At 42.0% G+C, this 27,719-nt stretch overlaps 1 protein-coding gene across 1 annotated transcript in view; it reads left to right on the top strand.

Annotated features, from left to right (window-relative positions):
• Positions 1–27,719, top strand: part of kcnq1.2 (potassium voltage-gated channel, KQT-like subfamily, member 1.2) — a 173,494-nt gene that overhangs the window by 96,893 nt on the left and 48,882 nt on the right. The window contains exons 14-17 of the mRNA XM_022196591.2: positions 11,180–11,255; positions 12,264–12,358; positions 13,585–13,625; positions 14,374–14,435. Of these exons, the coding sequence (XP_022052283.1) occupies positions 11,180–11,255; positions 12,264–12,358; positions 13,585–13,625; positions 14,374–14,435 (274 nt within the window). The remainder of the gene's footprint in view (positions 1–11,179; positions 11,256–12,263; positions 12,359–13,584; positions 13,626–14,373; positions 14,436–27,719) is intronic.

The raw sequence follows: 27,719 nt of genomic DNA, 5'->3' as shown, positions 1-27,719 counted from the left end.
TCCTTCTCTCTGTCTCTCTCAATCTCTCCATCTGCCACTCTCTTCCTTTCTTTCCTCACTCACGGTTTATACATAATGCCATTTTGCTATGAGTGGGAGTTAGGGAGGCGTGTATTTACTGGACGTCTGATTCTGTTGACTCTTATCTTGTGTCACTGTGCAAATAAATGAACAACAATTCAAAGCAGAGCCACCAATAGGGTTGTTCATTAGCTGACCTTTATCAACTTGTTTCCTCACCATGTTTTGAAAGAACTTTGCCGAGTTGTGTTTGGCCTTTCAACCACATCCCTCATCTGAAATCCACTCCACTCCTTTCCTCACCTCACAAAGGTGCTGCTGAGGTGATTTTCTCTAGTTTCCTGGTTTAAACTATGAGCCTGGTAAAATATTCAGCTAAGAAGATGCATGTCCTCTACCATACTGAAAGAGCTAGATCCGTAAGCTTCATAATTTAAATGATGGAGTCTGAGAGCTCACTGTCAACATCAAAACTCTATTTTTCTGTCTCTTGAGTAAAGAAATCAATACATTGCAGTTCAGTAAATGAAATGCATATCAGTGTCTGTCAAGTACATCACTCCTCATTTCTCATGCACAAACACACCCACCTTTTAGGGTGGCTGCTGACAGAAATGGAACTTTCTCTGCACTCACTGCAAATCCATCATTCTTTCAACTGAGTTACTCACTAAAATGCTGAGATGGAAGACTTCATTATGACTAACAAAAATATGAATAAGTAGAAAAAAATGCCATCTCTCCACATCTTTCTTTCACTATCTCTTTCTCTCATACACAAACCACAATTGCCACTGACCATTAGGGAGGCCTGGTTGGCCTCCCTTAGCTGAAAGTGGGAACAAAAAGGCTAACCACTGTAGAAAGGACTAATTAAACAGCAGTCTTTAATGTCAGTCAGCCCCCCACTGCAGTCCCAACCAAACATGAATGAAAGAATAATGCTGCTTTGAAAAGGAGCTCAGTTTTATAATCTAAACTCATTGGCTTATGAAAGGGAAGCCCCTTCGCTAAGCAGGCCCACAGGTCACCCTCCATCTCTTCCTCGCTCTCTTTTTCTGTCCCTCCTCTCTTTCGCTCTCTTCTTTATTTTCTCTGTTTTCCCGCTGGGTCCATTGCTGGGATTAAGTCAGGCAGGGCTGTGACCGCCACCTCCAGCAAGCCTGTGCTCCAGCGAGGACGAGGTGGTACTAATTGTCCCTGGACACAAAAAAAAACCACACATGAACGGCCATGTAGTATGTATGTTGGGATGGCTGACCACTGGGCTCATGTGCTTGGATTACCAGAGCACTATAAAAGAGAAACAGCCAATTTACTCCAAAGATGGTTGCTGGAATTGGACTAAAAGTGGAAAGAAGAGGTAGTGGCTTTGGCTGCCCAGGGGCATTGGTGCCAGGGGTTATCCCGGAAAATGATTGGGCAAAAAAAAAGTTGAGAATTCATGCAAAACCTCCCCCGACCTCACCTCACTTCTACCCACCCCCAAAACCTCCCCACCCCACCCAGGCAAGGGGACCCCCCGACTGACAGCAATAAATAGATTCTTTCTGTAACATGCCTAATCCTGCTAAATAGCAACAAATCCTATTAGGCCATGAATTATAAATCCTTCTCCACCTCCTCACTCCCTCCTCCCCTACTGAAGAAACCCAATCGCCCTCCTGTCTTTGTGACATGCACGCGCATACCCACACATACAAATTACCTCAAGAATGTTGCTCTAAACACAGAGGGACTGTGAATTTGTTGGACGTCCACTGGCCCCTACGTATGTCTATACATGCTTTCTTTGCTTTCACTTATGTGTGGCCACTTGTAAGGCTCACTACTTCCCAACTGTCATTCTGGACCAAGTCAGTCAGCATGGCGTTTATACAGATATACAAACACACTCTCATACATGCCAAAGTTGGAAAGTCAGCGCGGTTATGTATTTGTTATTCAAATTGTGTTTACAAGTGGGAGCTTACAACTCACACGGCTTGCAAAAGAGTGGCATTTTAGTACCACAACTACTGCATTTGCAAAAAATATGAAAATATGTAGAGGACTGTCAGGTGAATTGATGCCTATAGTAGCCACAGGATCAATTATAATGAAAGAATTTAACGCACATCAGCTGGAATGTGTCTCTCGGCAGAGACTGTGCTAATATCGCTGCTTTTCTGTGGAGTTGATATGTGTCAACACGTGGAAATAAGACAGAGTATCCCATCCAGTTATTCGGTCAGCTTGGGTTAGTCACTGATAAGAAGCCTCTGGTATGTGGGGCTACAGGGAAAGCAGGTGGTGTAGATGGTGTGATGTACATCATACACCACTATCAAGACCTGCTTGAAGTTTCCAGGCGGCAGGAAATAACAGATATTAGAGGCAAAAGTATTGTTTCTTTAATATTTACCAATCCCTTGTAATCCTTAGACTTCTGGCAGCCATGGTAACTATTCAAGATACAAACCATAGCATCAGGAACGTTGTAATCCTGGGCTGATTATGGTTTTAGATGGAAATCGTTGAGACGTTTCATTCGGGACTGAAGTGGTTGACTGACCAACCAACCGATCAAGTTCCTGAATAGAGACGACTCACTTTGACAAACAGTGTTAATAGGGGAAAATGTCCTCTGAAAAGGAAACCCCTTCCTCTAATATTTTTTATGAACATGCACACCCACCTTAGGCTAGACATTTAGACCTGAACAAGGTCTGGTGACAAGGAGAGGGTCATTAACCCCACAACTATCCAACTCTCTAATTAGGTTGACTTTGAAGAGCAGTTACTGCCACATCCTCCTCTTTAGGCTACACCTTAGGCCTTGAACATTAACCCTGAGACCTGGTATTAGTCTGTCCCATCTTTGAGGTAGTCATTGTGCCAATCTCTTTTCCTCTTGCTTGTTGATGGCAGGAACTGCAGGAACATATCTTAAGTAGGATGTATCTAAAACAGGGTTTGTGTTCTTTGTCAAAACCACCGAAACTAATATCCTTAAAACGCCTGCAGTTTTGTATTTGTCTATATTTTCCAGATTACCATCTATGTTCCTCGTAGCCTTCATACCAAGGCATTTTTCCCACAGCTGTAGTTTTACATTTTCTTGGCGGCCTAACTGGAAACCTCCTCACCCAAATCTTTAGATAAATTGGCAGTTAGAGTCGTGTCAGGAAGAGTTCACCAGTCATTAGTCTACTTGTTAGAAGTGTGCTCCTCTCCAATCTTCTCTCCGTTTGGTGGGAAAGAGCTATGACTGTCTCTGTTCTCAAATAATGACAGGTTGTGAGATTTGGCGTCATTAACGTTAGACATGGGTGGGACTTCACTGAGGTCACCAGGATGTTGACGATCTCCAAAGAGGCGTTGGTGGGATTCTTTCTTTAAGACAGGAGACTCTTACTCGCATGTATTTTTTAAGGTCACAGTTTGTGGAAGAGATCAGCCATATAGGAACACTCTACACAAGATGATGGAAATCTCTGGTATATATCACCATAACATTTTAATCATCACCTCTTTAACCAAGTGTTCAATTCCTTTAAACAGGGTTTCTTTCCTTTGCTTTCAGTTTGAGAGAATATTTTTCTGTTTTTGCTCCATTAATTCCGAAATAAACGTGTTTGCAGTAGTTTCACTCTGTGTTGTGTGAAGAGGACAGAAGTCTACAGTATCTCTGGGCTCTCTAGTTTTTTTTTTTCTTTTCTCAGTCTCTGTGGCCACACACATCAAACATGGCTTGCTCTCTCTGTTCTCTCTTTGTCATCAGCCCTTAATGGGCACTGGGCTTTGATGTGGTTGGGTTGTTGCTATTGTCTCCAGCATGTCGTGATCAGTGTCTATTGATCTGAGAATAGGGGGACATGAAAAAAACTGGAGCAGACACAGAGGGAGGAAGGAAACGGTTGTCACAAGCCATATTTAACCAGCTCCATCTTGCTGAATGACATGTAGTTGAGTTTTTCTGGTTCAGGTTCTGAGCGAGTCAAGTTCAACCTCCAGGTGGATGTAAATGCAGCAAAACTCAAATACATTTTAGATAAAATAAAAGCATTAAAGATAAAAGCATGACAGATGACTTTGCAATTATAAAAAAAACAGGGGCAGAGTGAAGGAGTGGCTACAGCTCCTCATTTACAACCAACAATGAAACCTGTTACAAGGCTACGCATGTATTCATACACTCAACAAAAATATAAACGCAACACTTTTGTTTTTGCTCCCATTTTTGATGAGATGAACTCAAAGATCTAAAACTTTTTCCACATACACAATATCACCATTTCTCTCAAATATTGTTCACAAATCTGTCTAAATCTGTGATCGTGAGCACTTCTCCTTTGCTGAGATAATCCATCCCACCTCACAGGTGTGCCATATCAAGATGCTGATTAGACACCGTGATTAGTGCACAGGTGTGCCTTAGACTGAGAATTTGGCAGTACATCCAACCAGCCTCACAACCGCAGACCACGTGTAACCACACCAGCCCAGGATCTCCACATCCGGCATGTTCACCTCCAAGATGGTCTGAGACCAGCCACTCGGACAGCTGCTGAAACAATCGGTTTGCATAACCAAATAATTTCTGAACAAACTGTTAGAAACCGTCTCAGGGAAGTTCATCTGCATGCTCGTCATCCTCATCGGGGTCTCCACCTGACTCCAGTTCATCGTCGTAACCGACTTGACTGGGCAAATGCTCACATTGGATGGCGTCTGGCACGTTGGAGAGGTGTTCTCTTCACGGATGAATCCCGGTTTCCACTGTTCAGGGCAGATGGGAGACAGTGTGTGTGGCGTCGTGTGGGTGAGCGGTTTTCTGATGTCAATGTTGTGGATGGAGTGGCCCATGGTGGTGGTGGGGTTATGGTATGGGCAGGCGTCTTTTATGGACGAAGAACACAGGTGCTTTTTATTGATGGCATTTTGAATGCACAGAGATACCGTGACGAGATCCTGAGGCCCATTGTTGTGCCATACATCTAAGAACATCACCTCATGTTGCAGCAGGATAATGCACGGCCCCATGTTGCAAGGATCTGTACACAATTCTTGGAAGCTGAAAACGTCCCAGTTCTTGCATGGCCAGCATACTCACCGGACATGTCACCCATTGAGCATGTTTGGGATGCTCTGGATCGGCATATATGACAGCATGTACCAGTTCCCACCAATATCCAGCAACTTTGCACAGCCATTGAAGAGGAGTGCCCCCCCCCAATAAAACAAAATGCACCTTTCAGAGTGGCCTTTTATTGTGGGCAGTCTAAGGCACACCTGTGCACTAATCATGGTGTCTAATCAGCATCTTGATATGACACACCTGTGAGGTGGGATGGATTATCTCAGCAAAGGAGAAGTGCTCACTATCACAGATTAAGACAGATTTGTCAACAATGTTTGAGAGAAATGGTGATATTGTGTATGTGGAAAAAGTTTTCGATCTTTGAGTTCATCTGATAAAAAATGGGAGCAAAAACAAAAGTGTTGCGTTTATATTTTTGCTGAGTGTAGAACTGAGGTTACATTCAGTAACACCTTATTTTCTGTGACCGTTGTTTACATTTAAACAGTTTAACCACATGCAAACAACTGATTCTAACTGGAAAATGCTTACACTAATTTTGTTGCAAAAATGCATGCAGTGTATAAATGCACCTGTCTTTTATATGTAAAGAAGGTGTTTGCACGTGTTTTATTAGGCAAAGTGTGTATGATTAGGGTTCAGCTGTGGATTTGTTTGAAGCTCATGTAGAGACTCTTAAAGACTGTAGGGATTAAATGTACTTTGAAGAGCTCTGTAAATGAGTGACACAAACCGGTGAACAATATAATATTGACTCAGGACCTGCATCCAAAAGAAAGAAACAAAAGGCTGGGTGGACACAGTGTGATGTCTTTACTGCATAGCTGTCCTGAGCCGAACACAGACACTTTTGCCATAAGGGCTTTATTTTATGTTAGTTAAATTGCAATTATCAAATATTCTAAAAGCAGAACTTTAGTAACTGTTTCAGATTTTTAATGAACTGAGGGTTGCAAAAAAAGCTTATTATACTGTATATATATATATTCCCATGTAAATCAACATGGCACAAGTAAATGGCAAGAGTGAGTTACCAACAAAATTAATGTTCAACCGACAGTGATGTGCTGTGGAAAAAAACAGTGTGAGCAACAGTCTCAGGCTGGCCGCCCCTATCAAAATGTTCTGGCTCTGCCACTGATTAAAGTAGTAATCAAGGATATCTGCACTTTGATCTTCATTCAGTTGTCTGAAAACAAAAAAAAGAAGTGAATGAGTTTGGGCATATTAGGTCACAGTTTAGATGACCACATAGAGCAGGTGAAGATTTCAAAAGCTGAGCAAAGTAACTGGACCGTGTCTGTACTACTCCTGACCTGATCTTATCTGCAGTGCACAGTTTTTTTGTTCACTAGACTTTGGCAGTGTTCGGACAGTTTTGGGAATTTCAGTGAAATATTTCCCAACCTGAAAACTCTAGCATGGGATCATTTATGTTCACACACGTTTGGCATTTTCAGAATTAGCCACGAACGACTCCCATGCCATTTCTTATTTGAGAAATGGCATGGGAACATTACTTAAGTACAGAATTGCACCAACCCCACTTATTTAAAATCCTCATCGAATGTTGAAACATTGCTGTTACGACATCGTGTCTTAGCTCTTATAATTCTCACCACGGCACCCTCTGGCATGCCATCACTTTTTAGATCAAACATTTCTGAAAGAATGTTGTCATCTTTTCCTTCCAAGATATGATAAAGGGATGTGTGTTTTTGAGGAGAACAGAAGAAGAGCACATCTCTTTGATGGACCAAAGCACCAATCATAAAGCTTATCTCACACACACACACACGCACAGATGCAGACGTACACACATAGGCCAGCAGTCTTGCTGGGCCCTGACCGTAGCACATTGACGTCTAAGGCTGCTTTTGCTTTCTCCTGACTGACTCCAACGTTATTGCTGCGCACCATGGAAGCACAGGATATTTGACGGTCCCCTGCCAAAGAAAGAGCCCTGGTGGGGGATGAGGGAGAGTTGCCATTGACAACTCCGAGATCTCCAAAGTGACCATCTGTAAATGAAAAAAGAGGAAACTTATTAAAAGAGAAGGATCCAGGGGAAGTCGTGGGGCTAAGTCTGTCACTGCTTTTCAAGAGAGGGTCAAGGCCAGTTCATAACAACTAGAGCTCGTACATGACTTCCAAAGTTGACGTAATGAAGAGCAGTGAGTCTGAGAGTTAATCCTTAGATTTAAAGTACACACAACCAGCCTTCTCAGAAGAATGAATCATACAGCTCAGGACAATGGAAGGAATATTGACGTTGTGGTGGATGAGATGTGGCTCATGAGGAGTGCACCGAGTCTAAAATCGTCTGCACAGATGACAAATAAATGCAAAGTATGAAAACGAGAGAATGGAAGGAGATGAGTAAGAAGCAGAGTCAGAGCCAGCAAGTGTTTGAAGGGCAGTGTCGGCAGAGATGTGGGAATTGCATTCCTTCAGTTTCTGTTTGCCAAATGTTTAATGGAGTGGAGAGGGGGCTGGTGTTGGACAAAAAGCCCTCCGTGTTATTCTTTTATCACACTTACCCACTGAACATGTGTGCACATTTGTGTCAAATGCAGGAAACGGGAGGAGGGCAAGGAGGGAGCAGGGTACAGTTGTACAACGATCAAAACAGCACATGTTTTTTGTTTCCTACATGTGTTTTCTTTCCCAATTATGCTTGAACCTCCAAGTCACACTGAAAAGAGGAGGAAAAAAAACACATCCTTCTCCTCATCGACGAGCTACAGGGGTGGGTGGTAGAGATTTTTTTTTTTTCCCCTCCTAAAATAGGGCCTCATGCTCTTTATGTTTGGTATTGTTTGTGTGCATTTCCTCCTATAGCTTGGGCAGGCCACGCATGGAGGGCAGGAAAAAAGACAACAGCCTGACAGCCTTTGATGTTCATGTTTTATGGTCCCATGTCAACGCATTGTCTAAGTCCTTTTGTTGTCCCTCTGCCTAATTAAGACCTCAGAGCGACTTGTTGACTCCACAAAGACCCTTGTTTGGGGAGGGGTGTGTGTTTCTGTGTGTCAAGGGTGGGTATGTGCGTGTGGACATGTCTGCTCTGACTGGGATGTAGCTGGAGGGAAGTGGTCAAAACAGCACGCAAACACACGCAGCCATAACCCATGTACACAAAGCGCTGGCTTTTACATAAGAATGGAGTTATTCTTCTACTGTTTGAAGGGCTGGAGAGGAACTTATCTCTGTCTGCACTCACAAATATAAGGCCAAGAGCACTTAAGATACACACGCACGCACACATACAAACATCAAGTGCATTGTCGAACTGCATTTGCGCTTGACGTGTGTGTGTGTAAAAGAAAGAAGTATTCGAGTATTTGTAGTTGCACCTGATTGTTTTCCATCCCCTTTTCTTCTCCTAAATCTCTGCGGCACAGATCTGTTGACGTCAGGTTGCTGTCAATCCACACACACACACACACACACACAATCACACACACACACACACACTCACACACACAATCACACACACACACACACACACACACACACACACACACACACACACACACACACACACATGTTTGTACTTCTATCTTAGTGAGGACATCCATAGGCGTAATGCATTTCCTAGAGCCTTACCCTAACCTTAACCATCACAACTGATTGCCTAAACTTAATCCTTACCCTAACCCTAACCAAACCTCAATTCATACCTGTTCTCTAAAAACAAGTCTTCACCCTTAAACATGGCTGTTTCAAAGTGAGGACCGGCCAAAATGTCCTCACTTTGTAAAAATGTCCTCACTTTGATAGTTAAATGCAGAAAATGGTTCTCACAATGTAGCAAGTACAAGAACACACACACACACACACACACACACACACACACACACACACACACACACACACACACACACACACACACATTTGTACTTCTATCTTAGTGAGGACATCATAAGCGTAATGCATTTCCTAGAGCCTTACCCTAACCTTAACCATCACAACTGATTGCCTAAACTTAATCCTTACCCTAACCCTAACCAAACCTCAATTCATACCTGTTCTCTAAAAACAAGTCTTCACCCTCAAACATGGCTGTTTCAAAGTGAGGACCGGCCAAAATGTCCTCACTTTGTAAAAATGTCCTCACTTTGATAGTTAAATGCAGAAAATAGTCCTCACCATGTAGCAAGTACAAGAACGAACACACACACACACACACACCATCCTACCGCTCACCAGCTTAACTTTGATGTCTCGGATAGCAAAAGATGGCTCAAAGTTCACCCGTTTATGAAACCTACTGAACATGAAATAAAGGATTGATAGAGAAATGGACAAGTAAAAGCCTGCCCATTCAGAAAATACCAACTGTATTTTTTTAAATCTAAAGATCAAGACCAATAAATTATCATGAATCATGCATTTTTATCTCACTTTGTGTCAGAATTAGATAATCCATCCATTCTCTATACACTGCTTTATCCTCACTAGGGTCGTGGGAGTTGCTGGAGCCTATCCCAGCTGACTCGGGCGAAGGCAGGGGACACCCTGGACAGGTCGCCAATCTGTATATACAGACAAACAATCAAGCTCACATTCACACCTACGGGCAATTTAGAGTTATCTTTTAACCTCAGCATATTTTTGGACTGTGGGAGGAAGCCGGAGTGCCCGGAGAAAACCCACGCATGCACAGGGAGAACATGCAAACTCGGTGCAGAAAGATCCCAGGCCCACCCCGGGATTTGAACCGGGGATCTTCTTGCTGCAAGGCGAAAGTGCTAACCACTATGTCACTGTGCAGCCCAGAATTAGGTCAGCAATTTTTAATTTTTACCAAGCATAACGGTTCTTCAGCATTCAAATACACAGAAACCTGAACAAGCAGGGCTGGTACTTGTCGGTATTCAAGTAAAACTGATGCATTGGAGCAGACTTTTTCTTAGCACTTGCACCTCTGATGTTCTGGCGCCTGGAGCTGATTGTGCTTAGTCTTCAACTCATCCACACACTTTGAAGATTATCTTTCAACCAAAAATGGATCTGACTCTGTGTTTATATTTGAGGCATTTCACAGTGATTCATAGGAAAGTGCATACATTAAATGTCATATAATTCATTTTAAAAAGAGGTTTTACCATCAAAACCTGATGATAGGACCACAGTACAGTGGTAACAGCCTACATTTCATGCAGAGAGTCGCCAAGCATTTCTAAAAGTCATCCACTGCTGTGTAACAAATATGACACATAAAGGGTATCTTTGGAGGCCCCTCAGTACCCTTGAAAATATAATACAACAGTATCCCTTGCATTACAATCTGACTTAACTCTTGGAATGCTGGACTCCTGAGAGTTTGAAGACCTTCCAAGACAAGATTGCCCATCTGTTTGTCCGTTTTCAATCTCACAAACTAGTGAAATTTCTCTCCACATGATCTATTTTTACTCATCCAAACATGCTGCAGTTGCACACGGAACATGCAAGGACAGATTTCAGCGTTTTCTGACAAGTAAACCAAATGAGCACCAGTGCACAGAGCGCCTCCCTGAAAAAACAAACACAAGTGCATGCCATACAGTCACTACGGTACGCAAGTATGAGTTTGTGTGTGGTGTTTGCATCCAGTGGTTTTTGTTTCAGTGTTAAGCTCCATAACAGTGGGTTCTCCTTTGTGTTGACACAGATGTGCTGCTTCGAGCTGAGGGACTTGTGTTTTGGGAGTCCTCTCGATGCAAACTGAGTCTGGTTTTCTTCTCTCTCGCTTTTGCACAAAGTTGCGGATTTACAGTTACGAGCAAAAAGGCAAGCACTGATAGGGAGATAAAGAATGTACATGCACTTATAGGATAAATGTGTATTTTTTTAATATGAAGGCATATATCAAAATGTCTGTGTTCTTCTGTCACAGCCTTTTACTGTTGCACAGTGAACTCATCGTCCTTCAGTCTCAAATGCAGCATGGGTCAAATGGAATGATTTCTGAGTTTTTATAGCTCAGCTTCTCCGGAATAAGCCACTTCACATTTTGCAACAAAGAAACAAATATTTGTATATTTGTGTTTTTCTTTTAATTTAAATCAGCCTCTCTTTCTGTTCCAGGCTGTCCCATGAGCAGCAGTCGGCGGTAAAAGTCCTCCGCAGAATGCAGTACTTCGTTGCCAGGAGGAAATTTCAGGTAAGCAAAGGGAAATCCAGAGAGAGAATCACCACGGAGTTAAGGAGAGCAAGGGAGGGGTGACAGATAAAGAGAAAGACAGATCAAGAGTGCGAGAGGGAGTGAGAGAAGTGTGTTGTGTGGTTATACAGGAAGAGGAGGGGGAGCCTCAAGGGCATATATCAGCTGCAGCGCTGCCGTGTGTGTGTGCGTGTGTGTGTTTGTGCGTAAATGCCTGAAACTTGCACCTGCATGTCTTCTTTGTGCTCACTTCAGTTCAGGGGTAGTATCATGGGAAATCTACTAACCTGTCTCTGGGGCTACAGTAGGAATTCACTTACTGTACTGCACACACAAAACACACACACACACACAACAAATTATCGACTCATATTGGAGGGAATTCAGCAAAATTTAGTGTGAAAAATTATGTAATTAAATATTTCGGTTTAAAATAAATGTTGGAGAGGCTCTGGCCATCGTATCCGTGCTACATGTTATTAGGAATGGTTCCTATATTCTTACTGATTCCAAGTGCGCTACATGTTTTCAATTATGGCCTAAGTGATCTCAGCTGCCGAGGCTAGTTGTGTGTGTGTGTGTGTGTGTGTGTGTGTGTGTGTGTGTGTGTGTGTGTGTGTGTGTGTGTGTGTGTGTGTGTGTGTGTGTGTGTGTGTGTGTGTGTGTGTGTGTGTGTGTGTGTGTGTGTGTGTGTACTGAGGGTACCCTAAAGAGTTCAGTGGGTTCTTTCTGATGCTCCTTGTATCAACGTCACACCAAACAAAGCTGTGAAAGGATCGTAACACGATTGCTTTCTACATGACCATGCACTTGTCGGTACGTACACACACAGAGACACACACATTGAGTTAACAATGAACCCTTTGCACCCAAGGGGGTTGGGGATGTTTTCGGGGACCGAGCAACAGAGGCTGTGGTTGACAATGGCTTTTGTGTCACACTGTGTGTGTGCCCATGTTTTTCTGTGTGTATGTGCATGTGTGTGTGCGTGCGTGCGTGGATCCACAGCAAGCGCGGAAGCCCTATGATGTGCGAGATGTGATCGAGCAGTATTCCCAGGGTCACCTCAACATGATGGTTCGGATCAAGGAGCTGCAGAGAAGGTGGCGTCTTTGACTTTGATTTGTGCTCTTTCTTCTCTTTATGTCTCTGGCTTTGTGTTTCAAACATTTTTTCTCATTGTTCGCACCTCCACTGTGAAGTCACAAGGAGAAGGAAGAATTTGCAAAACAAAACACGCATCTCGTTCTCGGAATAGATCAAGTTCAACCTGCCTTCTTCATTTTTCCATGTTGTCTTATACACAACTTTCCCTTGACTCTCGCTAGCTGTAAAGAAAACTGTCATCCTCAAATGTGTTTTCTTCAGCTGTAAGTAGTTGTGCGACTGCCAACAGTTTCTATCATTTAGACTTTATCATACGCCTACAACACATTTTCCGATGTTCCTACTGTTCATTTGACAGATCTGGGCCTCAATGGTCTCTCATTTGTTCCTCTTTGTTGTGCTGTATTTCGCTTTAATGAAGTACAGTCCTCACAAAAGTGAAACCCTTGGTCCTTTTCCCTCAAATTTTGTCTGCTTTTTTTGAAAAGCGATTATATATTTTTTCACCACACAACATTCAGCCATGTAGGAGGTCAATTACAGCTAATGCACTGAATCCGATTTATCCAAGTACATCAGCTGAACCTCATAAAGGAGCATCATACAGTCACAGAAAATCATGAAAAGGTTATTTGAAAGTTTATTAAACTTAATAGAATTGAAGTAACAATTTTACTAAATTCTGTTGTGTTTTTCATAATATCTAAGGTCTTTTATAAGAACTTATGCAGAAAAAGGTAGACAAACTGTGCTGCATCAGATGAATCAGCCGTATAAATAGAAGATAATCCCAGACATGTGATTACTGTTGTTTAAAAAAATCCATTCTTACTTTTGGTGGTTAAAAGACCAGTATGTTTTACAGTGCGTGCTTTATTTAAATGCTTTCACTGCTTCGGTAAATTTGTTAATGACTGTCCAAATGTCTACTTCGTGCAAGTTTCATTGTTTATTTTCAAAGCTTGACATTTCAGTAAGTACATAGCATTCATTTATTCATCCCTTTAAAACTTGCATGTGGGTTTTATTTGAAAGCAATGGTGTATAAATACTGTTCAGGCTGATGCCATTTGTTTAATTTTATTGGAACTATAAATCGGCTTATTATTGTTCAGTTTTGCTCATGAGCTGGAATTAAGTTCTGTTTACCTAACTGAATCTCCTGTGCGTCTGGCCAGTGTTTTTACCTTTCTCTGTGTAAGTTCGTCTGTCTTCTCCCCAGGCTGGACGGCACTCTGGGGAAGCCAGGAATGTTTCTTCCAGGTAAATACACAGAAAACACAACAGTCTCCATCTGATAGACAGCCCGTACTGCATCCCTGTGTTTATAACTCACACATACACCAAGCGGTGCCAGACTAAATACAAGAGAAAGAGAGGTCCCTTACGTGTGTGCTTATGTCTCTGTTTGCATGTGGTTATGTTTGTATGCGTGTGTTCATGTGTATAAGTAATCTGTGTACCCTGTGTGTCACTGTGCTGTCAAATGACTGAGAAAAACACGTTTCTTGGATTAGTTTGAAAGCCCCCTGCTCATAGCGACTAATACAACAGCTTTCATGGCAGTAAAAACATCACTGAAGGGATGAAAATGTCACTTATTACTCCCAACATGAAATTAGTGAATGTGATGTCAGGCTGAATGAATGAAGTGAAACAAAATGGCAAGCCAGTCTAATTATCTGACTGAATTGCCAGGATCCTTATTAAGTTACAACTACTCTAAGTTTAAGTGAGTTTAGATTTAATCTAAACCCTCCCAACACTGTTTAGGATTTGTTTACATGACTCTGTCCCACAGATATTTACTGGATGCATTACAATAGTAAACTGCCTCTGTGACCTTTATTACCAAAGTGGTGGTAAAACATGAATGAATGACAGATTTCTACTACGAATCGTAACACTTTAGAGCTCCTAATAGAAATGATAACATTATGTTTGTATTTTTAAAGAATCTTTTTATGTTTGTATGCATATATGTTTTTTATAAGTGCATTTCATTCACCAGGAAAAGGGGAAGATAAAGAATACCCGACTATCGGGGCGCGAATGATCCGACTAGAAGATAAGGTAGGCACACTCCGGTGTGTGTGTGTGTGTGTGTTTTGTCTGCAGGTGAGATGAACTGATTAGATTACCTTCGGTGTTCATGAGCAGAAATGTGTGTGTCTGAGTGCGACTCTGCCAGCTTGTGTCTCTGTTATCAGATGAATGCGTGTGGTGGAATCTTTTGATGGCTCACTTTATCCCGCCTGTGTGCCAAACGAGCTCCTCCTCTCTGTCGCCACCTTATCAGCATCTATCCAGTGTCGGGCTTAAGCTGCACTTGCATAAATGTTTTTTTGTTTTTGTTTTTTCCTATGATCGGGGTGGGTAGTTTTGAGGTTTTTCCATGTCATCCCATTTTTCCTGTAATCCTCGGCACACTGGCTGGTGACAATTCTTAGATGTTTATGTTTCCATAAGGGAATATTATAGCACTGGGGGCATTAGGGAGCTAAGGAGGAAAATCTTTATGCAGCAAGTCATAGGCAAAACAGCTATGTTTTGAAGCCCATGGGTGTGACTAGGCGTGTGCATGTTTTGAATCCTCAAAGCGTCACGCACGTATGGTACAACCCCGCCGCCAGTGTGATGCCATGTCATATCCCTGTAGGGATGGGTGAACCAGTTGGATTGTGAAGGTGTCTACCTTCCTGTCTAACTGTCACAATGTCTTTTCCTGCACAAATCATAGGGTATAAAATGTGTTAGTTTTGGTGTGTGGTTACATCTGTTGTCTGTGTGTCTCAGCGGTGGCATTACTAGAAAGTGCGATGATGTTTGTGGATTTGGAAAAGTTTGTCTTTATCCACTCTGACATGTATTTTTCTCTCATGAAAATGATGTTTTGAACTTAGTACTAACCTTACAGCTAAGTTGCTCTTACATGAAGACCACTCCCCCATAACAGAACAATGCATTCTGCTGCCACTTATTTTCCATTCAGGCTCAGGATTTCCCCCTCTTACCTTAACATTTGACCTACCGTCTCCGTGCACTCATCAGCACTGCTGTTCTCTAATGTTTGCAAGACTTAAAGAGAGAGGAGTAATGATCTTGAACCAAAGTACACTCCTAGTCTTAAGACCTCCCTCAGTGGTTGAGTTACAGCCCATTTGCTTCAGGCTACATGTTGTGATCACAATCTCTTGATTGGAAACATAAACCTGTATTCAGAAATGCCTCCCCTACCTACAACACTCTTTCTCTTTTAGTGTCTCTCTTTTACTTCTTCTTTCTCAGCATTCAGCAAAATTAAACCGAGAGGGCCTTAACTGGGGAACCGACCAGTGGAACAATTCAGGCTGCTTTTCCTCCCCAACAGTGTGGAATCAAACACATTGTTGACTCATAATCAGAGCTGCATTCGCGTGCATTGATGCCACAACATCACCAGCAGAAGCCTGGAATAATGAGAGTCACCAGTCCTTCATAATTACTACTTTCCTCACCTCTGCACCCGCCAATTACCTGCCACTTCTTTCTGGTCATGTGAGTTTCTTGTTTTGATGGTTCTAGCGTTCCAGCACACCTGTTCTATGGAAAAAGGACCTTCCTTTTTCCCTTAGGCAGCAGGTGGATGAACCTGCTGACCTTTACTTGGGTCAGTGAGTTCACATTTTAATCACATTTAGTGGTACTCCTCTGGATAGGCCTGCACCGTTACGCTCTAGTAACTCCTAACAGATAGTTTTGTCACGGTTGAGCTGAATATGTTAGCTGTATGTTTGTGTAAGGTGGTGATTTTATAACTACACTCATATCAAAATGGCCACGACTGAATAACATCATGCCTGTATGTAAATGATTACCACATTTCTTTTGTGCTCCTGGTTCATATTAAATAGGGATGAACAATATGTCAGTAGCTGATATGTCATTGGCCACTAGAATAAACCACAAGAAAATAAAATTAGTGTTGCTCTAACAATACTAGGCATACTGAGAATGTTGAACACTCTAAATTTACTGTTATATTAAAATAAACTTATCAATTTAAAAATACAGAATATTTACATTTTAAACACATTCTCAAATTTGCAAGATTGATATCAGATTTCCTACTGGTGTGCTCCACATCAAGTCATTTAAAAGCCCTCAAAATTTGTTCTTAACTTTTCTCTCAAATCATTCCTTTGTCTAAAACGACACGCCAAATAACGTGTGGCCAAATTAAGCTGTGCCTCAGTGTTCGTTTGGGTCAGCAGATGTGTTATAATCAAATCAAATCAACTTTATTTATATGGCACTTTTCATACAGTAGAGTAACACAAAGTGCCTCACAGAGGATAAAAACAAAACAACACAATACAAAACACTAAAAGATATAAGATAAACTGCAACATGAATGACGTTTGTTTTTGTAACTTCAAGTAGTTAAAGTTCACTTGTCAGTTGCAAGTCATTTGCAACAGAATCTCCACTTTTGTTTGTCTCGCATGACTGCGTATATTTCATAATGTTGTGTAATCCCTGGGTTGCGCCACCTCTCGCTTGGTGCTCATAATAGTAAGCCTAATCACACACAAAGTGAAAGCCTTGTGTCACAGTTGAATAACTTCTGAATAAGATGTTTCCCAACAGCTCTGAGGAATTATTCATCAACTGTGTACCCTAATGTTTGTGTGCGCAGAACCGTGTTCCCATGCCTTTCTCAATACGCACTCTTGGTCAGCCTCCAGCTCCTTTTTTTTTCTTTTTCTTTTTTTTTTTTGACAAATTCCCACTTTTTACTCCCCTTTCCCCTGTAAAACACCGGGCATCTGCCACTCTGACTGCTCTTTATTCTGCAGCTGGGTAAGTAAGATAGAATAATTTTCCTGTCCAAGTATTGTCAGCACATCACTTGAAGATGAATTTATCTTTGGTGGGCTGAAGGGGGCTCGGGCATTGTGCGTCCTGTACGGGGTTAGACAGTGATTTATCACAAGCAGACAAAGACACGTATAAGTCTGCACACATACACTCACACACACATGAGCGCTGAGTTGATTAATCACCAAAGTGTCTAACCTCACACTCTCAAGATTGAATTCTCCAGGAGTGACTTGGAAACGAAGATGGATAGCACTCTGTGACAGTGTGTTATCTTTCTGTCAGGCACACTCGATGAAAAATACCCAAATGACAAGCTCAAACAGTGGCCAGTGTCTCTGGGCTTCAGCGTGGCCTTTCAGACGGGAGCTCGCTGCATGTTTAAGGATGTAGTCAGCCCATTGCTTGTGGTAAATCTCTCCCAGTTTTATAGGAACAGGATTTTTTTCTCATAGCAATGGACAGAAAGGGCAGGGAAATTACAACGGTATGCTTTCACATAGCCTGTAAAAGTCCGCTTAAAAAACATGCTTTTGCTTTTTTAGCTCGGGTCTGGTTTAACAATATTGTGAAGTGAGTCGCAGCCTGGACCGATGGCGGAACTTACAACTGAAATTATTGTGTGGAGCTGAGGGCAGCCGCTTTTTTGTGCATTGTTTCAGAAGGTTAAAAAAATATTGTTCCATGCTGCACTGTGCTACTACTACACAAAATGTGTCATTGGCTGGCATTGCATAACCAGTTGTGCAAACATAAATGTATCATTAAAATACATATACTATGTTTTTATTCCAGTTCACTATTTAAACTTTAGAAAATAATCTGTATAGACACTGCAAATGCATCCATGTTATCAGTTTAAGTTTTAAGCACTGGAATTGTGTTTTTTTTTTTTTTTTTTTTTAAAAAGTGACTTACATTTTGTTTCAATTTTAAATTTGCTCAATGTCTCATTAACACTGAACTTATCAAGACTTTCCATTAAATTAGAAAAATGGCCACCACCCAACAGAAAGGCTGTAATTATTCACTTTTTGTTCAACATTTAGCTTAGCATAATTGATTCATCAAAGTGTTATTCAGTTGTTTGGGATCGTGGGTCTAAAACCATCAGCAGTGTGTAGGAGAACACCCTCTAACGTGTCCTCCGGCCCTGCACAGATACGTCTGCTCAACACGTCATTCATTACTCGTGTTGCCCTGAGTAAACTACATGGACCATAGATCACACTCACTCTGTGGTTAGCTGCACCCCTCTATATTAGTGCGCTGTGTGTCACGCTTATATCATGCGCATTAGCATGAGGCGTACGCAGAAGAATCCACGCTCTGACCTTAATAGCATCTCAATTAGGTAAGTATGTTGTAAATTACAGCAAGGCCAAATACTGGGAATGCTTGAGGGCCGAGACAGAGTGTTGTGTTTGTTAGGAGTCCATCTGTAAGGCATTTAGGGCCCCACGTCTCTAAAAGCATTGCTCTGAGGGGGGCAGGAGTGTGTGTGAGTGCGCGTGTGTGTGTGTTTAGACTGGTCCGATCCAGAGCCAGTGCAGGGCTTTAGAGACAAGGGCCTGGTACTGTAAACACACATGCACATAAATAAGTATATACGTATTAAACATTACACCATATACAAAAATACAAGTGGATATCCAAGCACACGAATGTAGACACACACACACACACACACACACACACACACACACACACACACACACACACACACACACACACACACACACACACACACACACACACAGAGCTGTCCATCCAGCAAGGCCTCAGCTCAGCTCTCAACAGCTTCATTATCTTTTTAGCCAGCGCAGGATGGCTCAGAGATTGACTGGCTGGAGACGAGAGCAGAAGGGGAAAAAGAATTTCATGCCTTAAATCCATTAATGATTTGCAGCGTGTGCATCAATAAACCTTTTGTATTCAATCATGTTTTTCTCAGTTTTGGATTCTGGCTGTAACAAATTGAGCCCACATCAGTTGGAAATATCACTCTAATTCCTTTTCAGAGCCCGGGCTTTTCTCTGGGGTGTCCGTGTGCGATGTTATTTTCTCTAGAAAAATCTTTACTTTTACGATCGCAGCAGACCTAATGCATAGGAGTGAAAGCCTGAAACCAAGGAACGCTGTAATAAGCTGAACAGCATGTTATCAACCACATATGAGCATAAAAATGTTTAGGAGATTTTTTAATTATTTCAACTTGAAAGTGCAATGAGATTCCCATTGTTTTTATTTCATACTAAGTTGAATGTAGAAAGAGGGGTTATTTTTTTTATGCCTCTGTAATCTGCCTGGAAAGATTCAGAGGTTTTAAAGCTACAGTAGATATCTTCGATCTTTGCTGGCCCCATTAAAACGGGGAATTTTTGCAAACTTGAAACCTTATGCAAGATTATGTTGGTTACTTCCACAGCACACTCAGATTTACCAAGTAGATTACTGGTACTGAAAGGAATTACAGCCAGAAAAACAGCACAAGGAAGTTCATTTCTCACTGCTTTTATAGAGGATTGATCTGTCACTTTTCATTGACATTTACAGCAGAGCATTAAGCTCCAAGCTTGTCTAGATCTCAATTTGTGGAGGATGAAAATTCCCTTTAAACAACAGTGTTAAGATTTGACTATTATTTATTTTTGATTCTAAAATGATCAGCTCTGTATCCCTGGTCACTTTATTAATTCTTACTGTTAAAGAGACTCACCCATGTGCTTCTATCCCACCTCCCCTTGTCCAACAGTCTCTTTCCTTTTATCTGTTCCCCCTCTCTCTCTCTCTCTCGCTCTCTGTTTTCTCATATGGACGCCACTCTGTCTTTCTCTAAACTCCCCTCTGCTCCCATTCCCAGCACCTCTCTACCCTGAGAGCACCATGTCTGTTGTTGTGCCGTGTTTTGATATATGTGTGTATTTGGCCGCTGTGTGCTCAGCGGGGAGCCAGACTGACCGGACCGGTCTAAACAAAGAGAGGAAACTTGGCAAAGGAAGCGCATGCACACACACACATGGACACGCACGTACACACAAAAACCTGGAACCCACAGCTTCAGCGCAGTGGTCATACTCTGAGTACCCGACGCTGCAGACAAGCGCACACAGAATCTCCCTGCATGTCTGGACTTGGCTTGCGATAGCTGCAGCAACACAACAACTTAGCAGTTCCTCCTGTTTTCCTTTTCCGATTAAATCTTGTTCTCAGAATTTTGTCTTTCACAGATGTCTTTGCGCTGATTGTAGAAATCAGTGTGTAAAAGATGTATCTGAGTACGTGTGATTGCACAGCATTGTGGGAGTGAAAGGAATTTTTTGTTCACCATGAAAAGGAAATGTTCTTTTTGCCAAGGGGTCAGTGTTCATTTTCCTCTACAGACCGGCATCCCCCAGTGCTACACGGCTTTCTTTAGCACCCTCTTTCGATTGACGTTAGTGCTGTGTCAAAACTGCATCCCCTTTATTCCTTTCAATAGGTGCTTTTCCACTGCATGACCTCGGGGCAGCCGCGAGGTGGAACGAATGTTTACTAGAGCGGCCTCCTAATCGGTCTTTTCAGCCTTTTTGTTTCCACTGCGGTAGAGGATTCACTAGAGCGATGCTTCGAACGCAATCTCAAATTCGAACACACTGAAACAACAAATAGTAGTTACTGAAAGTGACTCCAGTTCCATGTGCATGTATGAAATAGAACATTAAAGAGAACCAAGATGGTTTCTGCTCGTTGTTTGTTCTGTTCAACTATATGGTAAATTTTACGCTGCTGATAGTGACACCTGTGTGCACTTCTTGCAGTTGTTTCCTGAATTTAACCAGACATCATTACATTCACACTGCCTCTAGGCACCCCAGTCCTATTATCACACTTGAACTTGTTTCATGGCACTTATCCAGGTTGTTTTCTCCTGACAAGATCCTTGCTTGTGTTGTATCTACTCTCAGATGGATGTCGCTTTGGATAAAAGCATCTGCTAAATAAAATTGTAGAATTGTAGAGCCCTGCTCGGTAATTTTTCAGGGCCTTTCAGAAGTACCTACACCAGAGGAGGTAGTTTTTCATTCCCCAAAAACATCACTAAAAGAGGTTCTACTGGGGCAAGTCCTGCAGTCACAAAAATCCTGAGTTCTTGCAGTGAAAAAATGACCTAATGACACCACTGTGCTGACCTATCGGGGGCCCTGACATAAGGAGCATAGGATGCCTCAGCAATACTTTTGAACCTGGTTTAACTTTTGCTGCAGTGTCATGTCATCCCATCCTGCCCAGTACAATAACTGTAAGGACACATTCCAGGTAAAATACCTTCTGACATGAACGTTGTAATTATTCTATTTACCTTGAAGGACAAAGTAAAATGACAGTCATTGTAACAACTTTCCAGTGCTTATTTGTCACAGGAGTGGAAATGGTTATGCAGTGTTTTGCGGTCTAATAAGCATCCAGTATTGTGTTTAATCTCCTGACCGAAACCTGTTGCAACATGCCTACACCAGTGCAACCCACTGTGGTTATTTAACACACTTTTTTTTTTTTTTTTAACTATTTTCGGGCTCGCTCGTGTTCCAACAGCCTTTCTTCGACTCCCTGCACCTCCCTGCCGCACCGAGCTGTACTGGTCTTTCTCACATCGACACTTCCCACCGTTGATGTGGTATCTTTATAGCTTTGTGAACTCGATAGCATGCAACGGGTGGTGTGCTGCTGCGAGCTAGATAGCGCACCAGGAGCAGTGTGCTGTTTGTAGTGCAGCCCAGCAGTAAATCATGTTTCGGCAGTGCGCTGGGGATGCAGCCCCTGGCAGCTCCCAGACGGCCTTTGGCTCTGGCTCCCTTCTCTTAGCGCCACTCTCTAATTTCAGAGCCGGGACCCTGCCTACTACTGTGTCTTTACCGCATTCCCACAAACCAGAGACGGACAGTCTGCCTGCATGTCTGGCCGCTTGCGCTCCATCTCGCAGTCTCTCTCGCTTTCTATCTCTCTGTGCTTTTGTGTCTCTCTATCACTCTTTTTGCTGTCACTCCCTGTTTTTTGCCGCCTGTCACAGACTCATTCTTTTTCTGTGGCCTTCCTGGTCTCTCATTCCCAGAGCTTGCCCCTTCTTCTTTGCTCCGTCTCTCTCTGGTTCTGTGCCTTCAGGATTACAGGCCTGCAGTCTCACTCACAGTATCTAAATCATGTTGTACACTGCCACTGTGTCTTGTCAGCCGCCCCCCTCCCAGTCTCTGTCTGCATCCCTCTAGCACCCACTGTGGGCTCGCTCATTGGCTGTAAATACCCATGCTACATTTCCATTTTAATTGCCCAACATTTGCAGGGCCCTGGGATATATTTTTTGCACATATATTTTATTGTCTTGGCCAAATGCCCCTGCTACTTTCAGTTGGACCTGACCACTAATATACTCCTACATGGACCAGTTCATTATCAGCGCGGAGGTGTGAGTTTATTTAAGCAGGTTATTAAGGGGTCAATGTACAGTTCATGAAACAGGGGTCTGTGTTTTATTGGGACCTGCAGTCTTGCTAATACACAGTGCTAAGTAGCCCTGGTGCCACCCTACTTTTGAGCGCTATTAAATCAGTCTACTGCATGGAACAGTAAACCAGCTGTGAATAATGCCAAAGCTGTGTAAATTACTCCAGAGGCCATGAGTGTAAATGTCATTGCTGTTAAGTGAAGCTGGTACCTGGGGAGCATATAATGGGCAGTATGAGCATATGTATAACACCGAATGTGTGGCTGCGTGTGTGTTTTCTGCCCCTAGCACATCTGCTTCTCATGGGTGAGTGCTGGTGATTCAGTGATATCTTAGAACTATCAAAATTCCAGTACTTGTTGATCGTAAAATGGGCCCGTAGTAATGCTTAGTCAAATTCTTAGTTTTGCTATCACCTCTAATTAAAATCATAATAGGTTGTTTGACTGCAAGAGCCGTAAATATGGATAATTCATTTAGTGGTCATTTCTCTTGATTCATCGGGTAGTTGTGTGGTTAATAAAATGTCAGAAAATAGTGAAAAATGTTGATCAATGTTTCTCAAAGGCTAAGATGACGTCTTTTAATGTTTTGTTTTCACCTTACTGTCACATGTAAGGAAGTAAACCAGGAAAAAAGACTAATTTAAAAAGCTGGCATCGGATTTTTTAAAAAACTGATTTTTCTCCAAGAAATACTCATACTAACGATTCATTCTTAAAATATCGGCTAATTGATTGTTACAACTGTAGATAGGATAGCATTCAAATCTGATGCCCTGGAAAGTTTATCCCGATTAAGGACGAAAGAGATTTGTCGAAAATCAGTAAGAAGTTGTAATTAAAATGGCCCTAACTCAGTACTGGCATTGGAAACGCATGAAATTATGCCCCACTGTGCCTGAAATGAACTATTTTCACATTTATGGCACCTACAAAATTGCAAAATGCCTCACACAAGATTAAAAAAAAATCATCTGAAAGGTAACCCGCTATAGCTACTGTATTGACAAATAGCATGGTTGACAGTTGAGCGACTGTAAATGCAAATGTCAGTAAGTGTAAAATGATGTTTACCATGCAATCTTGTTTTCCATCTTGTGTTAGCATGCAAACATTTTCTAACTCTCAGTAAACAGAATTCCAATAGTGTTAGTTATTTGTTTTAGTTTTGCTTGTCTTTCAATAAAACATTAACCTCATGGTGGCACTAGAGGAAAAGTCAGCAGATCACCAAAGTTGGTAGGATTCATCCTCTGGTGACAATAATGTAAGCACTGACATATTCAAATCTCAGCTAAAGTGAGCACTGAAAGACCAACTTTGCCACCCGCTTACACAGGAGCAGATACAAATAAAGTAAGGTAATTTAATTATTGTTGCAGAGTGTTGTGCCATACAAGGCTAGCGCGTTAGTTCATGGAATGATTTTAACTAGCTGTTGCTAATGCAGGCGTGTTTATGACTGTGTAAAGATTTGACTGGGCCACTTGTGGTTCAGACATTGGCCCTATGGTACTCGGTGCCCAGACACATCCCTCAGGCTACAGTGGAGTTGCTAACGCTCACAGTAAATCATGGTATGTGTGTGTGTATGTGCACACCTATGCGTTGGCCTGACTTGCTCCATCTACTGTGGGCCAAGTCTCCTGTCATCTCCCATTTGCTTTAATGGCGTCAGGTTTTTTGCAGAACACTTAACAGGCTTGTCTGTATTCCATAGTGGGCCTTTTTCTTGGTAAATGACTAATGATTTTATGGAAATGGGTGTTTTCTATACCTCTGGGCCCTGTGTTTCCCCATAGAACAATTAAAGCGGCGCACCTTTCAATTGTATGCAATTAACTTTGTAGTTCACACAGGATACAGGCCTCTCCTACTTTAGTGCGGTACAATGGATAAAATCAGGAAACTGCTATTTGGGGCTGAATCAGTGAATGGGGCCGTGAATGGGAGCTACATATTTATAACACTTTGAATAGCGACCATCATAAAAGGTTCCCCACCTTGCATGTCTTTTATGAAGCTATCATCCGCTAAACAGCAACTGGAGGTGCAGCTTATCCTGTCTCACGTGTTGTCATCAAGCACCTGCCACGTCTCACATTTGACCTGATATTCATATTTTTGCACCTTTGCTGACATCTTACAGCCAAAAAATGAAAACCTCAGATAGTGTCAATATAAAACAAGAGCTCAGTGATGAAGTTATAGAGTCACAAGTCACAGAGGCTGCTCCTGTGAGCACTGTCTTTTTCTCATCAGCTCTGGAGTTCTGTGACAATCTGCGTACGTTTGTCTGCGCACAATATTGCTCAAAAACAGAATAACTGGTTTGGATGAAATTTTCAGGGAAGGTCAGAAATGACACAAGGACTACCTTATTAGATTTTGGCAGTGATGCAGCTTATAGTCAGGTTCAACAGATTTGCTAAGGATTTCCCTATCATTGAAAGATAGCGGCACGGTGTCACTGTAACTATGACAACAAGTGAACGCTATGTCAGTTGCCTGCTGATGGTCACATGATTGCAATCCTACTACAAATCCACTGGTGCAGACTTATCGGTAATTATCCGTCGGAAATTATACAAGGAACAATTGATTAAATTGTGAGGGTGTTTCCGAGTCCCATCAGTTCCTACCACCTGCTACATATTTAGGTCATGCAATAACGCATACCTGCGCTCAACGCAAGGTAATTTTTTATTTAAGATTTCATCCGTCAGAAATGATACGACTAAGCAGCCTTGGCGGACTACTGTGCTCTGTGAGTGCTTTTCTTATCAAAAGTATATAAAAAAAATTGTAATATTTTCTCTAATTAGATTTACATTTGTAATTAAAACAGAAATGGAAAAGATACAGCTTTGCAGTAACTTCTGGTAACATAGTAATAATCCAGTATTAGCATAGAAATTAGTTACAAGCCAAACACAATACAACCAAATAAACTTGATGACACACAAAAACACACTTAAATCAGTTGAAATTCAAACAAAGGAATTCAAATATACATTTTGAAATTAAATGTTAATTGTTTTTTCTCTTGTGAGTGCTAATCATACAGCGCATCACTGCCAAGATCTATTGAGGTGGTCGCTGTGTCATTTCTGACCTTCCCTGAAAGTTTCATCCAAATCCCTTAGTCTGTTTTTGAGTGATGTTGTGCAGAGAGAAATGGATTAACAGAAGGACAAACGTATGTCGATCATCACATAACTCCACCGCATTCCTTGGGGGAGTAATTGCCTTTCCCAATAAATGCATTCAAAAACTCATTTATGCTATTTATGGCAATGTACAGTTTTATGGTGTCTTTAATAAGTTACAGAACAGCTTCCATTCATAAACCATTTTGCTTTCATACAGTGTAAAATTCCCACCCAGAAAGATGGATGTCTGGCTAGTGTGTGTACAATGTTGATTAGGTTACACTTATGTTCTTTTGGTTTTTTTGTAAAATTCCAAAAAACCAAAACCACATCCATTCATCACCCAAACCCATATCATAATTCAGGCAGTGCTGGAGCAGGCCTGTGTGGCAAACAGGAGACGGGGCACCCATATAGGAGATGTTCCAAATCCTCCACCTCCTCCCTGCACACCACATACTCCCAGAGGAGGCAGTGATATCACTGGCAAAATATACAAGAACCTTTACTTATACAGAGTAATTTCCATTGTCTGCTGTGGTCCAGGAGTGTTATTACTGGCCTTGATTGGTCTTGAGTGATGCAGAGAAGCTATTTGTTGTGCCAGAGTCCATTTTCTGTACGTGACCCTCTGCCTGTTTAGTTTCTGACGATTCCAGGATTCTTTCAACATTGGTCAAGTGGGACTAAAAGCAACATTAATTGTTCAAAACAAACTCAAAAATGATGTGGTAACATTGATGCTTTTGAATAGAGACAGCATGATGGTCACAAGAGAAGTGTTGTGCAAGCTTTGCCAAATGTAAGCCGAATCTTTATGCCATGTGGCTACAAGTCACAATAGGAAAATGCACACTGGTATTCTGTTCCTGATTCTGCTCTTATTTATATTTGTTGACATGACTAATAGTTCTACCGCACATGGTCTTCTTTGGTAAAAGTGTGAAAATGCGTCTAGACAATTTGTGATGAAATTCTGCCGAAAGGACAAGAAAATGAAAGTATCAGTGTTTCTGAAACCACAAATAAGGTGAGAACCCGTGTGATATACCGTATCTGTTTACTTTCATTTCAGTGGCACCCAAGAGCTGAGACAGATTAAGATAGACACAGACAAGCACCCTGAGAAGGAGCAAGAGACAGACGTTAGTCTAGAGAGCTTGATACTGTACATCTCCTCCATGACTTACTGCTGAGGAAGAGGGAGGCCAGAGGAGTCTGAGCTGCAGTTGGCCTGATAAGCAGATGAGATAAAGGGTTGCAGTGAACCTCAGACAGAAACAAGAATAAAGTAGAAGGGCAGGCTGACTGGGATACATCTCTTCATTCACACACAGGGAGCAGCCTTTAGGAAAGACCAGAGACAACTGCAGACTGAAACAAAGTCGGATTGATAAGGAAGAAATAAGATGTTATGTTCTTACAGATGCTGGACAGTAGTGTGAAGAGCCAGCATTGGTTTTTCTCTAAAAATCATCCAAAGGACAGAGTTTTAACTTTGTTTGTGTCTCATATGACCTATTTTGCGTTGTTGAACTCTTGTGCTTATATCAAGTTTCGTAAGCCAAACTGAATCATTTATCATTGCAGCATCTACACGCACATTCAGTGCACGCGCACACACACACACACACACACACACACACACACACACACACACACACACACACACACACACACACACACACACACACACACACACACACACACACACACACACACACACACACACGAAGAGCGTTCCGGCAGCTTGTGGTGAGAAGTGAACATGAAAAGGTCAGTGTCGGCCAAAAGGTTGTTCCCACCAGTCCACCACTGGCCAAACAGCCTGTGTCTGGGGGTCAGAGGTCATCTCAGCAGG

The sequence above is a fragment of the Acanthochromis polyacanthus genome, chromosome 8, assembly GCF_021347895.1.
Source record: "Acanthochromis polyacanthus isolate Apoly-LR-REF ecotype Palm Island chromosome 8, KAUST_Apoly_ChrSc, whole genome shotgun sequence".
In the NCBI taxonomy this organism is placed as follows: Eukaryota; Metazoa; Chordata; class Actinopteri; family Pomacentridae; genus Acanthochromis; species Acanthochromis polyacanthus.
The sequence above is the reverse complement of the archived record's forward strand: the minus strand, read 5'-3'. Positions and strand labels throughout refer to the sequence as shown.